Consider the following 17,043-nt stretch of genomic DNA (forward strand, 5'->3'; position numbering starts at 1 on the left):
AGGAGGAGGAGGAAGAGGAAGAGGAGGAGGAGGAGGAGGAGGAAGAGCAGGAGGAGGAAGAGCAGGAGGAGGAAGAAGAAGAGGAGGAGGAGGAGGAGGAGGAGGAGGAGCAGCAGCAGCAGCAGCAGCAGCGGCAGCAGCAAGCTGTACAGGTGTTGCCCGGGCACCTCACATTCCTGCTTCTGTGACTTCCCAGCCAAGACAGACTGAAACCTCAAACAAGCTCCCACTAAGTTGCTCTTGTCAAGGTATTTTACCATTCTAATGAGAAAAGTCAACAATATACCACAAGACATAATAAACACAGTTGGGTGGACTTTCCTCAAGGTGGGCCATGATGGCAGAAACTTGGCTCCACCACAGGGAAAAACTAGATTAATCTACAATTCTAAAAAAAAAAATGAAAAATTATGGACTTCTACCAAAGGAAGTGGGGATGTTTCCCAGTATATAAAAACTTATAAAGGAGTATCAATCACCTGCAACTCGACCTTTAGAAGACCTGATGCCCTCTTTGAGCCTCTGCCAGCCAGCAACCACACACATGGAATTCACTCACAGGCATGCGAAGAAATGTAAAACAAAAAGAAAACATAGCACCTGTGCATTCCCTGAATTTATTCTACCAAAAAGAAACAGACCTAAGTGGGGAAGAGGGCAAAGTCACGCTCAGTAAAAATCTAGTTTAGAGGCGATGTAATGTGTGTCACATCACATCATGTCTCTGCCTGTAAGCAATGTAGGCTCCAGCTTCCCACTAAGGCTATACCAGCAAGCTGCAAGCGATCTCAGTCTGCTGTGAACCCTGTAAGAGCATTCCATTAATACACCATGGCCAGTACTTGCCTCTGTCCTCGCTTCAACGATGAGGCCTTCTGTACAGCTTCTGGTGTCAGACTTTAATAGAAATGCATGAATGGATTTACAACTGCCGTGGATCAATTTCTAGTTATTTTACAATTATTGATCAGAGACTCTGAAATAGGCTTTGCTACTTGCCAGACAAAAAAAGCTAACCCCCTCATTCATAAATCTTGAGAAAAAGTCAAAGAAACACGAAAACTGATATATTCTGGAAACATAGCATACCAAGACAAGATTATAACCAACACAGCTCAGAATCAAGAGCCAAGCCTGAGAAATGTGCCACCCTGGCAATCACTCTCCCTAGCAGCAACCACCTTTGTTGAGATTGGAATTGATGGGAGGTTTCCCATTCAAATAAAAGATTTCTGCCAGAGAGAATATATTTTAATCTACCACATGCATTTGCATCATGTCATTTACAAGGACAAAACCTGATTACCTCACAGGTCTGCTTCTGTTGGGTTGCCCTCGGGCCCAGCTGTTCCCGAGGCTCACTATACAGGATTTCCCAAGAGATGAGAGGGGGGGGGGGGGGGGAAGGATTACAGCATACATGCCAAGCATATGTACTACTGTGGCTGTGTCCTGGAAATGGAGACATACAAGATGGAGATTAGCTAAATACGCTGCATTCTAAATGATGGTATTTAGAACTTGTTCTTTTTGATGCCTTCAAGGTTGGAACTGAGCCAATCTCTTTATAATAAATTGAGTTCCATAAGGAGGTTAAAAAAATTATAAGTTTCAAAAACCGATATATTCTGTCACCCATGCATGACAGGAAATGACAAGAAACATTCTAAAGATGCCACTGTCCTTATGTTGCAAATTTAAAATGGGCAACGGAAAGCTAGAAAAGGGAAGAAATGTCAGAAATGGATAAGACAATACAATGGTCAATTGAAGCTTAACAAATAGTTGTTAATGAGCTGAACACATGAAAAAAATAAAATTTTGAAAAGATGAACTGTAGAGCTTTGAGGTAGCAAAGGGGTTGACCTACCATATAACAGAAATTTAAGTCACAATTTCTTTTTCTCCTCCATGGTCTTTATTTTCCATCTACCTTTATCAGGGTATAATTGACAAATAAAAATTACACATATATTTCAGGTGAACAAAACAATGGTCCAACATATGTACGGACTGTAAGCTGATTATTATAATCACACTCATTTGTAGGCCTGTCATATTACAGTTACCTCCTTATAGATTCAGTGTGCAGTATGTTATTACAGTTAAGTATGGTCTACGCTATAACATAGATACACAGAACTAATTCATAGACTAACTCAAGTGAGCAACACCACCTCATTTTCCTGATCCTAAACTCTGCCAATGACCACTGCTACTTCTGCATTCAATGCTAGAAACCAACCTATAAAGTCGCAGTCAATGTCTTTCTGTGTCTGGCTTATGTCATTTGGTACAATGCCTTTCAGGCTCCCCATATTGTGGCTGGCATCACTTTGAGGTCCCCATACTGCTGCAATCTTAGGGCATGTGGTAGTCACTTAAAGGAGTAAGTAGACCAACTTCTGTTAACACCTTCAAGTATTATTTTTTTCTTAAAATACCTATTATTTTGCTAACAAAGTATTGAGACCTCATTCAAAGCAAACAAACTTACTAGCCAAAGACCCCTTCCTCTTCTTTCCAAAAAAGGAAACTCTAAATCTGACCCTGTCTACACAGTGGCTAAGAGCATCTATACCTGTGCCTACAGCATTTCAACTAATCAGAGTAAGTTTTCAATGACAAAAATCCAATTTAAGCAAGAAAATAAAAGCTTTTAGCTTTAACTATTTTTCTTATTTTGAAATAGGCTTTTTTAATAACTAAAGAAAATTAAAATAGACGTGACTCCTGAAACTGGTAGCCTATTCATGAAATGAAATTACTTTAGGAAAAGCCAATTTATAAATACGTAGAAGTCTGCATTCTCAAAGAACCTCTGTATTTATGTATTTATTCATCAAGGTAACAGACTTGAAAGAAGTACATTAAAGGCTCTGTCCTCATTTTAAGCAGACGGAAACAAAGGGCATAAAGGAAAGGAAGCAATTTGCCTAAAATTACATGGAGCAGAACCTGGAAGGGAGGGACAGAGAGGAGGCTATTTCGGATGAAATTACTACTCAAAACCTCTGTAGAAAAGTAAGAATGGAGTTCACTTTCTAATGGTGTTTAATGATATAACTTGGATGCCTGCAATAGCATTTTTGGTTATACAAAAAGAAAATTTCCCAAGCATTTATTTTGCCTCAACTTGCACTCAGTGTAAAGTACGAACCTGCTTGCTGACATGAGACCTTCACATCTCCCTCGCCGCTCATCATTTCTTCTAACCTTTGTCAACGGTGGCAGCAGCGCAGGAGCGGAAACTGACAAAGATCCTCATCATAGTCCTCTTAGTTGCAAGTTACCTTTAGAGTGGGGTCTGGGACTAGACTGGGTAGCTGTGGTCTGTGAGACGGTTATATACTACCCTCTGTGAGGAGGAGCAACTGCAACAGTGGTGAGAACTGAGAAAACCAGAGTCTGGACTGAGGGTTAAAGTTATTCAATTTCTTTGATTTCAACAACTATACTTGGTTACCAAATTTGTAAAAAGAGAACAAAAATTCTGAAACTCATGCAAAATGATTCTATGTACACGTTTATGCGCAGCATATGACGTCACAACCATTACATAGCATATAAATACAGACTTGTGTGAGTCTAATATTCACAATTAGGTACAAAGAAGAACGAGGAAGGACTAAACACAGGTGAGTCTAAGTTGAATTTGCTGTACCATTGTCACACCTTTCGTGTAAGAAATTATCTCAAGAAAAGGGTTAAAAATTAATTTTAAGCGTGTCATTCCATGTGCATTTATGTATGTTCTGGAAATGCCAATGCTTTTAAAACTCTAAATGGTTTAGTCAGATGCACAAGTGTACACACAGGCACACGCACATGCTCTCAGGCATGCACACACGGATGCATGTGTGTAGTCATGCATGTGTGTACTCATGCTGAAACCAGGTCAACCTCAGATGTTACTTGTCTCAAACTAGGTGCACACGGTGTGATGAAGAAAGTCTAAACAGAAGATGTTTAATTTCTATGCACAAAGTGTCTAAGCAGTCATCCACCTTGTTGATTGAGACAAGATCTCTCCTGGGGACCGAGAGTTCAACAATTAGGTCTGTCGTTTTATGTAGGTTGTGGGGATTGAACTCAGATCCTTGTGTGTGCACAGATATCTCCTGGTCCCCTACTTATTTCTTACACTGCATTTACTTTTACCACATTAAGAAATACATATTACATATAACATACAGCCATGCATACCTTATCTAACAATGTTTATCCTTAGCTTTTAATTTATGAACTATGACTCTTCTTGGGATGCGAAAGGACAACTAGAAAATACATTAACGGTTCTGTAATGACATTCTTACTTTGTTTCTTTCATCTTCTTTCAAGTTGACTCATTTCTAAAACAGTCAATGGGAACATTTTTCAAGCTTCTCAGAGCTTCAGTTTATAAAACAAAGCTCTGGTATTTCTTCTAAAATTTCTCATAAAATTCTATCTTTAAAAAACAGAAAATTAATAGAATCCATTCTATGAGTAATGTATGCTAACACATACAATTACTTTTAAAAATAATCTACTTCAGTAACAGTACTTTATTCTCCTAAATCATCATACTGTCACACACACACACACAAAAAAACCTCATCTCTTTCTTCTCCTACAAAGATTTTACACCATAGACAACAACAATAGCAACAGTTTACCTCTTTATACATTTATTCTGAAGTTGGAGAAATGGGAACTGGAATAAGCAGGTCCCTTACATACGTATCGACTTCTCCTGAAGCATAAGACACCACACCAAGAGAGTCAAGAAAACTCTTAAACGACGAGAAGAATAAACAGAGCACTTCAAGACTTCCTATAAAGATTCACATAAGGTAACTATTTTCAATACTAAAATTTGCAACTGGAAGTTGTAAATGTAAAGTTTTTACATTTAAAGTTGCTTAATCAGACTTTATATTTCTATTGTGTACAGCTCAATGCCTCGATGTTACATAGATTATCCTAAATCCCAGCAAGTTCAGTGGTTATGAACATAGTCCTCCAGGATGAGAGAAGAGTTAAAGCCATCTGTCCTCTATTCCAAGTAGCCACATCTTAGTACTTCCTCTGCATGTACATCAACACCCTGCTTTTATTTACACATTTTATTTATGCCTGCAGTAATTCCTGCTTTGATCATTTACCTATTCCTCGATTATTCTATTCCTTTCTAATATAAAGAATTCCACTAGAAGTTAAAATAATAATTAACTAAAATTAATCAATTATTGAAACTGAGCCCAAAACAAAAGCCTGGAGGCTCCAAAGACCTGAGTTGTAACCCAGAGTCTGCTTTTGTGTAACGTTTTTGGTTCACCATCTCTTTGAATATTTACTTGATCATCAATATGTGTGATGCATAATCTCCCGCAGAATATACCAAGTGAGACAATGGATTTCAAAGTTTCTGTTAAACAATAAGTAACAAAAACAAACTCAGATTGTTTTGGCTATGATTTTGGCCATGAATAAAAATTGTGTACTTTACAGTGCTAACTAGATTTATAGGTAGGATCACAGAAAATCAGCTAGCTATGCCCCAGTGAATCAAGTATGCATCCCAAGGAAAGGTATTTAAAGCTTAAATCCAATGGAACTTAAAACTAGGTGCACATAGTGTGATGAAGAACAGAAGATGTTTAATTTCTATGCACAAAGTGTCTAAGTCTTATAACCTTCTCTAATAAACTAGTCCATAACATGGACTGTGATCTTTGTCATCAGGACAATAGCAAATACTAATGGCAAGTTAATCCTGAAGCTGGTATGTGGAACAAACAACGGATCTTTGTTTGTGCAGGGTACGGGACTTGGCAGAACCACCTGTCATAAAAGAATGGGAGAAACTCGCTAGAAAGCTCTAAATGCTTAATCAACAAATATTTGTGACAATGAAGACATCTCATAAGTCTAGCATAAGTAATCATAAGTTATCAGTGCTGGCCATTCCATTACTGTTTTTGAAAATAGTATGGTTCTGTCTCTGTAAATCATATTCTGCCTAGGGCTATGTAGCTTACCTCGAATTATTTCAGAATCATCTAAAATGACTCATTTTTCTATTAAAATGATAAATGGGCTAAATGAGGTATGTAATAAATACTGCAGGTCTGTAAACAGATTCTTGCTCTCCAGAGAACAAAGGCCTTACTTCATTTGGCAATTCGGTCCCTCAGTATTTTCAGGAGAAGTCATCCTTAAATTATAGTTAGCAAAGGAAAGAGAAGATTGACTATGGAGGAAAGCAGAGCTTGTCTTTAGGCTTACAAAGAAATACTGCAACACTGTTCTTCTCTCCATAACCACAAACTAACCATTCCTATACACATCAGCAGGGCGTAGCTCCGATCATCAGGAACAAAGGAAGCCTAATTCAGCTCCACTTAGGGTGCAGAAAAGACAGACAGAGCAGAAATGTCTGTAAGCATCCCTTACACAAGTGGCTCTCCCTAGACATGGACTATCACAGCCAGCAATATGGATGCTCTCACATGAGGGTGAAAGCAATGCTCAGACACTTGTAGGACTTGCTGTGAAAGAACACTGGAAAGGCGGCTGCTGCACACAAAGGTGCTCAATCCACTGTGCACAACCCTTACTTGGGATTGGTAAGAATTTGACAAACTTGATTATGCTTATGTTAAACTTCTGATTTGTTACTGGCTAAGGCAAACACTGAGGGCAAGACTTCTTGACCTCATGAAGAGGAAGTAAGATTATAGTGTCAGTTCAATAAAATTCTAAGGCACTAATGACAGTTCATTTCTAACCGGGCTATGAAGCAAATATATTAGCAATAAATGCCAAGTCATTATCGAGAGATGAAAGTATAAGCAGCCCTTTGCCCCATAGTTACCTATGGATTTTTACTCAGTGCTCTCCATATCTCACCTGGACAACCATAACAACCTAAGTGATAGAATGTCAATAAGCTATTTGTGGTAGGCCTAACATTTAAGATACCACTCGCCCTGAGATGCCCTCAGCCAACGTTTTCAAGCTACCTGATGAATCTTCAAAGGGGCAGTTAAAATGAAAATATGACAGTATTCTAAGAAGTGGCCCTAGCAACTTTAGCCCCATTATGTGCACCCTCGCTGCCTTCTCTACCAGTTTGTCAACAAGATCATGGTGGTCCGAGTGGACAAGTCACCTCTACATACAGTTCGGCGGACAGTTCCCCTGAGGGATGTCATTTTGCCATTTTCCACCTTTAAACCCACAATATACAATCAACACAATATGATATTTCCACAAGGATATTTGGTAATAAGAGCGTAGGCATTTTTTTTTTTTTTTTTTTTTTTTGCCTACCTGGAGAAGCAGGGGATTCAACAATGTGTATTTCAGAGATATAGTCATCTGAATAAGGTTCAAGCATGCAATGTATCTGTAACTGTGGTCTTACCCACTTTAGGGCTCTTCATGCACATAAAGGGTATGCTGGCAGGCTGAGACACATCTTCTCGCCTCACACAGCAATAGCAAAGAGATCTGGAGCTGCCTGCCACTCCAGAGAACATCTGATCCGCAACCTCTTCTTATGGTTGTGTGCATTCAGGCTGACAATTATAAGCTACCCTAACACACTGGAAGCTGGGTCACATGTGCTAACAAAGAACATAAAAAGAGACAACAGAATGTGAACACTTTGTCTTGGAAACTATGCTGGCCTGCTGAATCCAAATGCACAGGAGGCAAAAGGACACAGCATGCTTCTGTGCTCACCTTCTTCAAGGAGGCTGCCCTTTGAAGTTCACTGTCAGCTATTAACTGAGCAAGGCCTAGGAAGATGGAAACTTGTAGGTAGATTCGAGATCCTATTCTTACCAATAACCCTGGGGAAAATACCTGTAACTTCAGCCTCAAACCCATCAAACACAAGACAGGAGCTCTGTATTTAAACAGGCCTCAGCAGCTCAAAATCATTAACTTCACTTCTGGCAAACTAACACAGTGCGCTTATCTAAATCACAAGGGTGGGAGGAAGACCATGAGAGAACAACCATGAGATAGATAATCAAACACCTAGATTACACCAAAAAAATTAGGGAGGAATTTCTTAATTATCTTTAAGTGCTCAACAAGAGAACCCAGGATAACCAGTGTTCTACTGAAACTTCATTACCTGACTAATCAAGTGATTGCTATTATGACATAAACTTTACAGCAAGAATCTTGGTGGTTTTGGGATCACAGCCTGAGCGGCATTCCACACCTGGGGCAGACCCTGACTCACATCTGGACAGCGGGGTATTCCTATTCACTTCCTCTTATTTAGTCCCTTTTCTCCATACCCCAAATTCAAAAACCTTTTTTTTCTTTTACCATAAAATTTCAACTGTCACAGTTTGAAGCACAAAGAAAACACAGAGTTAGAAAAGCACACAGTACAAAATTAATCAATTCCTCTTGATTGCTCCACTGGTGCATTTCAGACAAAAAGGAAACTGGGGGTGAAAGTGACATTTTGGTAGAAGTCACATAAATTTGCAGAAACAAAATTCGTGCATTCACTCACTACACTTTTTGTATTTTTTTTAAACAGTGTGAGGTTTTTAGACATTCAAAAATTATAAGGTTAAAAGAAAAACAGAGATAAGAATGACCTTTGACCTTCCCTACAATGAAGATGATGAAGAGGGATAACCCAGGCCTAATTTGCCTTCACATCTGTAATTAACAGAGCCTTATACACAGGACAAGTTGAATAAATGGGCAATGGAGAGAAATGTAGAAAAAGACCAAAGTACTCTCAAAAATCAGACAGAACAATAGCTAATGCTGGCACCTTCCCTAACTCCTGAGTGAAGTTACACTGAACAGTATCCACCATCTAGCATTCTTACTCACTGTCACAGACTCACAGCCCTCACGTCAGTCTTGACTCCTCTTTCACCTTCAAACCTAAAGTACCACTAAAGCTATTTCTCAAATATTACTTATAGCTCCTTACTCTGCTTCCCCCTAAGCAATGCTCTAATTCAGGCCTCACCTGCTCTCTGCTGAATGAATACACAGCCTTTTCTCAGACTCTATGCGTCCCCCATGCCCTCCTCCTCTTCTGCCCTCACACACTATGAAGACAAGTTTCTACTCACTTCACTGCCCTTCGTCAAACCTTCCTATGTATTGAGTCCAGAGTTCCTAAGAGGCATGTGTGTCCCCCACAAACTAAGCTCTGACTATTGCTGCCTCATCCCACCACACTTCTTGCTCTGTGCTTCCCCCTAGCAACACTTGTGTATCCCCCATGCCAATGAATGTATGCTAATGTCTACAACAAAAGACACTACACAGTCCCCACTCCTCAACCTTCAGGACAATTCCTGAACAGGCTCTCGTTCCCCAGAAAATCCACTTCTTTCCTTCTTATTTCTGGGATTTTCGTACATTCAGTTGTTTAGTCAACAACATCAGCTTCTCACTGTCTGTTGGACCCTGGCATAAACAGGCATGCAAGCAGCTATTAAATGGATGCAATACAGCAATGACTTCAAAAGAAAGCACGAGCCCCACCACCTCAAAAGTAGGACTTCTCACAGCACTGTAAGTAGTATGAATTGGTAAGATATATAAACTTTAAAGACTGATATCTGTCTCCCCAAAATGTATGTTTTTTCTCATATGCAGAAATTACTAGATGCACACACGCATACACACACACACACACACACACACACACACAGAGTGAAAGTAGACAGGATACTGTACTGTCTGATGTGAAGAAGCCAACCAGCAAGCAGGAGAGAAAAGACAGGGGTTAAGGGAAGAGAACAAAATGAGTGAAGCACAGGGAAGAGTATGTAAGAAGATGTCACGGTCAGACTCGGGTCTTACACCACAACTGCAAACACTACACAGAGAACCCTCGAGGAGAAAGCAGTAAGTGGAAGCAGGACAGTGCCTCTGCCATGATGACTTCCTGAGGACAGGACTTCCTCTCTCTCACATCCTCAGCACTACTAACCTCCATACAGGAAACAGGATATAAAACCATCTGTTCTAAGGGTGAAGAAAGCGGCCTCACATTTAGGGACAGATGATCCAAGATACTTAAACAAATGCCCTTATACAAGTAAATTAAGGCTTGCTTTAAAGTTCAGATCTTTTTTTAAAAAAGAAAATACTGAACATCTCAGTAGTGAATAAGAAATGACTAACATTAAACCAGCATAATTTAATAAGCCAGAAAAAAGACTGAATCACTATTTTTAACTGGCATTTTAAAAAAGAAATCAAATATAATTATAAAGTAAAAAATCAGCCTAGGATTCTTTAATTTCAAAAGAAAATCTATGACACAGCAAATATGAGATTAGGAACACAGGATCTTAATTTAAAGACAGCAGAATATCTACCTGCAATGACCTCGTATGTGGCTAGTGCTACCCTGTCACTAATCTTCCGTCTTCATTGCTCCCGGGAAGGATTTACCACCAGTGTGAACATTTCACACAGGCACAGGCACCAGTGAGCGGCCTCTCCCAATCCTCGGGAAAAAATCTGATTAAAATTTTGCAACCAGTCATGCAGGACAGAGAGGAAATGGGATAGCCTTTCTAGACCAGGCTTACGTTTCCCCAGCTAAAACAAGTCTTCCAAACAGGAAACTTCTGACTGGAACCTAATTCAGGATTTCAGCAGCAAGACCACCAAGACTATGTCTTCAATGAGCTTCAACAATGCCAGCTGCTGAGACAACTGAGGGGAAGCCTGGAGCTCATATCCAAGAAGCCATAAATCCAATGCGAAATACTGATTAAGAGAGAAAAAGTAGACACAAGAGTAGGTTTACTTCACAATATAGGTGAGCAGATCTGAAAATAAGTGTGAGATCCAAAATGCTCCAAAGTCTAAAAATAGGCTTGAGGTGTGGCTCACCGGCACCAAGAGTTCAATTCTAGCAACAAAATATATATACATACAGGTAGACAGATGTAAAAATATAAGTCTAGATCCCAAGACTTCTTGATCTATGTTGATATAACATCACTAGTGATAAATTCAACCTATGTGACAGATGGCAATCAAAACAGACACACTAAAAGCATGGGGAAATTAACTCTAATCCTCATGAATATAACATATCTGAAACATGAATGCCATGATTAGCATAAAATCTTCTCACTAGAAAGTATTTTCATTTTATTCATACAAAACACCTGTGTCCTCAACTGAGAAAAGATACACATTCTCATATCAGTTTGACTAAACGAAAACTTTTTAGTTAACTCAAATACATAAAACTCAGAAGTTTACTTTCCTATAAGCTGTAACTCTTGAGTTCCAGAGACCTCAAAACAAACGAATATTGGCCATTGTTCCAGGGCTCACAAAAACATACATATTGTTACTAAAGCTTTTGTCATACAGTCTAAATAATTTTTTAAATGTGCAAATTTTTGTAAGACTATAAAAAGTCATTTGTTGGGAAAAAACATTGTCAGTTAAGTGCTTGCCACACAAGCACGGAAGAGCTGAGTTCAAACCATAGAGCCCACAAGAAAAAGCCAGGCCTGGTGATTCACACTAATGATCCAGCCCTGGAGAGGTGCTAACAGGTAGATCTCTAGGGCTGCTGGCCAGTTAGCATAGCTTAACTGGACAGTTCCAGCCCAGTGAGAGACCCTGCTTCAAAAAAAGGTAAACAACACCTGAGAAACAACACTCAAGGCTGAGCTCTGACTTCACACACAACCTCATGCCCCAAACACATAGAGACATGCACAACATAGGAATATGCAGATATACATAACATACACAAAAACATAAGCATAAATATATTCATATGCAGATATGCACAAATAAAATATTAATAGTTATCTGTGGATAATGATTTTTGTGTTAATTTTTAATGTATTACTGGATTTATTTTCTGATCTTTACCCAGTGAATATGTATGTCTTCTACAATAACAGCAATAATCCAGTAAACACATCAAGTATTACCCAGTAGTGGTTATGCCTCTGTGGCCACAACACTCAAGTATCTGTGAACAGGAAAAGACCCCCTGAGTCACCACTATATCAATCCTACTCACTCTCTAAGTGCTCTGAGGACTCTATTTAGCCAACATTGTGATGAATGGTGAGATACAGCAGCCCTGAGTGCTGTAATTGTCATCTATACCACACAAGTCCACGATTGGTAAACGAGCTATGAACAGAACATCCCCTTCAGTATCTTACACATGAGTAGTTAAGCAAATGTGAAGACAGGCAACACACAGGTTATTAAGAGAAACAAAAGGTTGAACGTACTATCCCATACCAACCACATCACACATGTGAGCTGCCTCTGGCTTCTACAGGATCAAGCTTTCACATTTTCTGTGAAATTATTCATGCTTCATCATGTGTGTATGTAAGGAGTCTTTTCGTTAATTCTTAAACTAAGTAAACAAGACAGTACGTCCACATTCAGGTAAAGAGCCATTGAGGAAAGAGTGTTCCAGGTATAAGATGCAAAGGATCCAGAAGGGGGACAGAAAAAATGCTCACCAGAAATACCCCCAGTACCTTCCTAAAATATGAGCATCATTAACCTTGCCCTCTCGTCTTTAGCCTCCAGATTGTGAGACTTTAATGGGAATGAAATGACCCCTCAGACAAATGGCCTGACACTTTCTCCACTTCCTCAAAACATGCTTCGGGTCAGACAGAGAGCAGACAGAATCAGAAGTGAGCTGCTCATTCCTTTATTCCTCCTTTAAACTACTGGCTTCCCTTCTGACCCTCCTTCCCTGACGGTCAGCCCACTGGCATTTCCCTCCTGTCTGTCACCTCCACTCTGGCGATGATGCCTTCCTCCCGTGCAGCCTGAGACCTCAGACTGGTCACTAAGAAAGAGCTTTATAAACTGACTTTGCCTTTCATTCCTCTTTTTATATCTGGTCATAGGTTCACTTTTCAAATATAGGAATAAAAGGTTAAAAGAAAAAGAAAAAAAAGAAAGAAAAGAAAAACCTGTCAGCAATTTATTATATAGTTCATAAAAAAAAACTAGAACAGAATTCTAAGCTTCTCGGCACACACACACACAAATCCAAAATGACTCAGGAAGGAGATACCACTTTGCTAATTTAACCAGGCACACTGTATACATGGGCTAAGGTATCACACTGTATCCCATTATCATGGATAAGTATTAAAGTCAGTCATTTAAAAAGAAAGTAAAAGAACAAACTGTCAATCATCCTAATATTAATGTGGGGAAACTGTAAATCAGAGACAGACAGGGACAGAGAGCCACTACAAGAGAGGAGAGAAGTGGGCCTTTCTCTCATCTAGTTTTAGCAGCTCTCAGCTACTTACTGGGAAGGAATTTTGAAATTCAAAGCCCTCCATGTAAGGCCTTGTGTTCCATCTCACTGGTGTCCTAGTGTGTTCTAGCAAGGACTAAAGGCCCTGAACAGTTTCATATGCATTTCTAGGAAGAAAAGTAGAGACTGAGCAGTTCAGGCTGCAGGCTTGAACCAGGCAGATGCAGTTTTAGCTACCAACGGAGATTGTCTCTAATAAGTGGTAAGGACATGGAGGATGGTAATCATGAGAAACTACAGCTCAGAAAAGTGTTCTATAATCTACCAATAGATTTACCTACATACAGCATTTATTCAAATTCAAAGTTATATCTAAGAAACCTTTTAAAAAAACATTATAGGGAAACACATTCCAGCACAAACCATGATCAGGTCAGGAAAAAGATGTATGGGTGAGTGACTCTTAAAATTTTGTTAATTATCTTTTATTTTAAAGTATTTATATAGTCTTTAAAATTAAAAAATATATTTTACTGAAAAAACTTCTAATTGACTTTTAAAAGGCTTCTCCAAGCCAGACACATAAGGTCTAGAGAGTGGCTGATAAAAGCTCAGCTCACCTTCCTGGAGCTTTCCCAGGGAAGCATCTGGAAGTGGCCAGTTGAAGAGAAGGCCAGCCCATGCCTGGTGCAGCAGAGACAATAAAGTCACAAATGAGCACCACATTTGCCTTCAATACTTCAATACTTGTAAAGTAACCGACCTCAGTGTCCTGGATGGTCCACCTTTCTCAGCTACTTGAAATATACAAAACGCAGTAAAATCTGGCCAAGCGAACATTACTTTCTCAACACTAAAAGCTGGAATGGAGAGCTTAGCTTCCCAACCTCAGGGATGCCCAGGATGACAAGATATCTTTAGTACCCAGGATGAGACTCACCAGATGCTTCGCCTTCGTGCGCTCCTCCTCACTGGATATTCTCTCCCGAAGGATAGCTCTGGTCAGCTGCTCATTGGCCGCAGCCCTCTCTCTTTCTAGGTCCCTTGCTTGTTTAAGGCTGAAAAGACAAAAAAGGTAATAATACTTCCTTTTTAATTATTTTAATGACTAAAAATATTTTAGATTATTTAATAACCCAGAGAGAAAAAGACTTTGTTAGTTGATATCACTTTGTGTTAAATTAAAAAAACTGAATAAAAAGGCAGAAACATACATCCATAAATTAAAAATCTGAAATCATGTTGGCCCATAATCTTTTAAAACTTTATACTATAGTAATCTCCTCCAGCCTCCACCTACACATTTACAACATCAGAATTCTAAGAGAAGAAGGTATTGATTCAGCTAACAGTGTCCAAGTTTAACAAAGTTCTCAGATAAAACTGAAAACTTCTCACCTAAAAATCCCATCACTGGAGGAATCTCAGGAAATAAAGAGCCTGCCTCACAAGCATAAGAACCTGAGTATGTCTTCAGCACTCACGCAAAAAAAAAAAAAACAGAGTGGTAGTATGTGTTTGTAATCCAGTTCTTGAGAAACAGACAGGAAGATCCCTGCCCTTCTGGCTGGCTGGTTGGCCTAACCACTAGCAAGTCTAGGTCCCAGGCACATTCTCAAAACCCAAGGTAGAAAGGCCTCCTGAGAGGTACTGCTGAGTCCTGGCACACATGCACACACGCACAAAGGTCATCAAGCCACTTTTGTGAGAAACCTATGAAGGCTTATCATCATCTTCCTCTCAAAAAGTGAGTCAGTTATTTACTGACGTGAGTCAGGCATAGATGACACAGTAGTGGACAAGATGTTGAGATTCCAGGTTTCTTATCCTACAATCAAGCAGGGGTGAGCCACTAACACAAAGAAGACGCCTCTCCACCCAGTGTATCACTCCATCTTCCAACAATCGCCATATGCAAAATAAGCCTTTAACAGCAGGCTCCAGGCTGCTGGAATGACTGCTCCCACCTACCTTACCTCCAATGGACACCTTACATTCCAGACATGTTCTAGCGAAAAGAGAAGACCGCAGTGGCAGTGCCAGGCTCTGCACATTACTAATTCTATTAATGAAGCCTACAACTGCATTAAGGTGATCCATAGCCTTGTCACACAATCAGATCCATATTAAGTTACAATCTACTAAAACAACCTGATTGTATATGATAATGATAAATGACTTTGGCACTAGATTTTGCCATAATGTCTTGCACAGAAAGGCACTCAGAAGCACTGAATGAAAGATCATTTCAGTCTAATCTCACGGACAAAGATTTTCTGATTGCCTTTTCTCTTTTGAAAGAATAACACTTCGACATCCCAAAGATGTAAGCTATGCTTTAAAAGGAGGTGAAATTGTTATGTTGGTATCATTCTGAGTGAAATTTTCTGAGTGTGAATGATGAGTGCTAAATTTTACTTGGTGCCAGTCTATCAAAGTGACTCTTGAAAAGAAGTAGAGAACATAAAATTCTTGATGCTATTTTAAACCATCACACTATCCTAATACCCTGACATTCTTAGAAATAAATTATAATAAATAAAATTATCTTGTAAAATATATTCCAGAATTATGCCTTTTTCCTGGATGGTAAACACATATAAGTTGTTTATTGAAGAAAAGAAAAATAACAAAAATAAATATAAGCTTGGTATCACACAACAGCATGGTATCAGCCGCTGACTCTCTCGTGCAGAGGATAATAACTTCAGACCCTACTGCCTCCCCAGATCAGGCACTCAGAGTGAGGTCCACACTGCAGCAGGAGCATCTAAGGAGTTTCTGGAATGCAAATTCCCGGGCAGTGTCTTACATCTAGGTATCAGAAACCATGAGGATCATGTTTAGCAAAATGCCTTTTAGTGCTGTCCCTGCCTCAGGTGACTCTGATGCATTCTGCAGCTGGAAAGCCACAGCCCAATACACAAAAACATCCTGGAGACATATCAAAGGGAGGTAACACCAAAATGGAGTGGTCCACATGGGGACACTGATAACTGCTAAGGTTGTTGAGCCAGATTACAAAACTATGCGTTTGAACCACTTTAATGGGGACATTGCTACACATTTTTAAAAGCTGCCTGTTTAACAAGTTAGGTGACAACTAAAATCAAATACAGCATTATTTATTATCACCTGGAGATCACCTGCTACATGTCAAGAAGTAGGCTAGGCATTTCACGTGTGCACACATACATCCATGTGCTTTACATTCAAAATGACGTTATTCATGAACATAGGCTATGAATCTACACTGTATTTTATCATTCTGTTTGGTGTTGCAAATTTTAATAAAGAGTATTTTCTCTATTTGGATTTACTCATATAAACACAAGTTTAATTACTAATGAAGATTCAACTGTTTAACTCAGAGGATCAAAAACTACTGGAAATGAAAGCAAAAAAGTAAACATATTAGCATGTGAAAGTCTTCAACATTTAAGAAAACAAGGCCTGCCACCTTGCTGTGTATGGAGACAAACAAGCACTGGGTGAGGTCTTGGGGTCCAAGTCAAGTCACTGTACCTACTGATCAATACAACCACAGCTCACTGCCCTGAGCTCTGCAGTGTGGACTGGTGTTAACGTCTACCTTGAACATAAACAAAGCATTTAGCACAGCTGGACAATGTCAGTTACTCAAAGTAGTAACAGTAATGTGGGGTCAGGAGCCCATGGAAGCAGACTGTTCTGATATGAAGAAAACCTATGTGCATGCAGCAGATTTGGTCTCTGGTGTGTCATAACCCTTCTCCTCCTCCTCCTCCTCCTCCTCC

The 17,043-nt window shown here is 39.5% G+C and overlaps 1 protein-coding gene across 1 annotated transcript in view; it reads right to left on the minus strand.

The window, feature by feature from the left end:
- Positions 1-17,043, minus strand: part of Chchd3 (coiled-coil-helix-coiled-coil-helix domain containing 3) — a 201,609-nt gene that overhangs the window by 97,067 nt on the left and 87,499 nt on the right. The window contains exon 4 of the mRNA XM_028768451.1: positions 14,208-14,325. Within this exon, the coding sequence (XP_028624284.1) occupies positions 14,208-14,325 (118 nt within the window). The remainder of the gene's footprint in view (positions 1-14,207; positions 14,326-17,043) is intronic.

The sequence above is a fragment of the Grammomys surdaster genome, unplaced genomic scaffold, assembly GCF_004785775.1.
Source record: "Grammomys surdaster isolate TR1022 unplaced genomic scaffold, NIH_TR_1.0 186, whole genome shotgun sequence".
Classification (NCBI taxonomy): Eukaryota; Metazoa; Chordata; class Mammalia; order Rodentia; family Muridae; genus Grammomys; species Grammomys surdaster.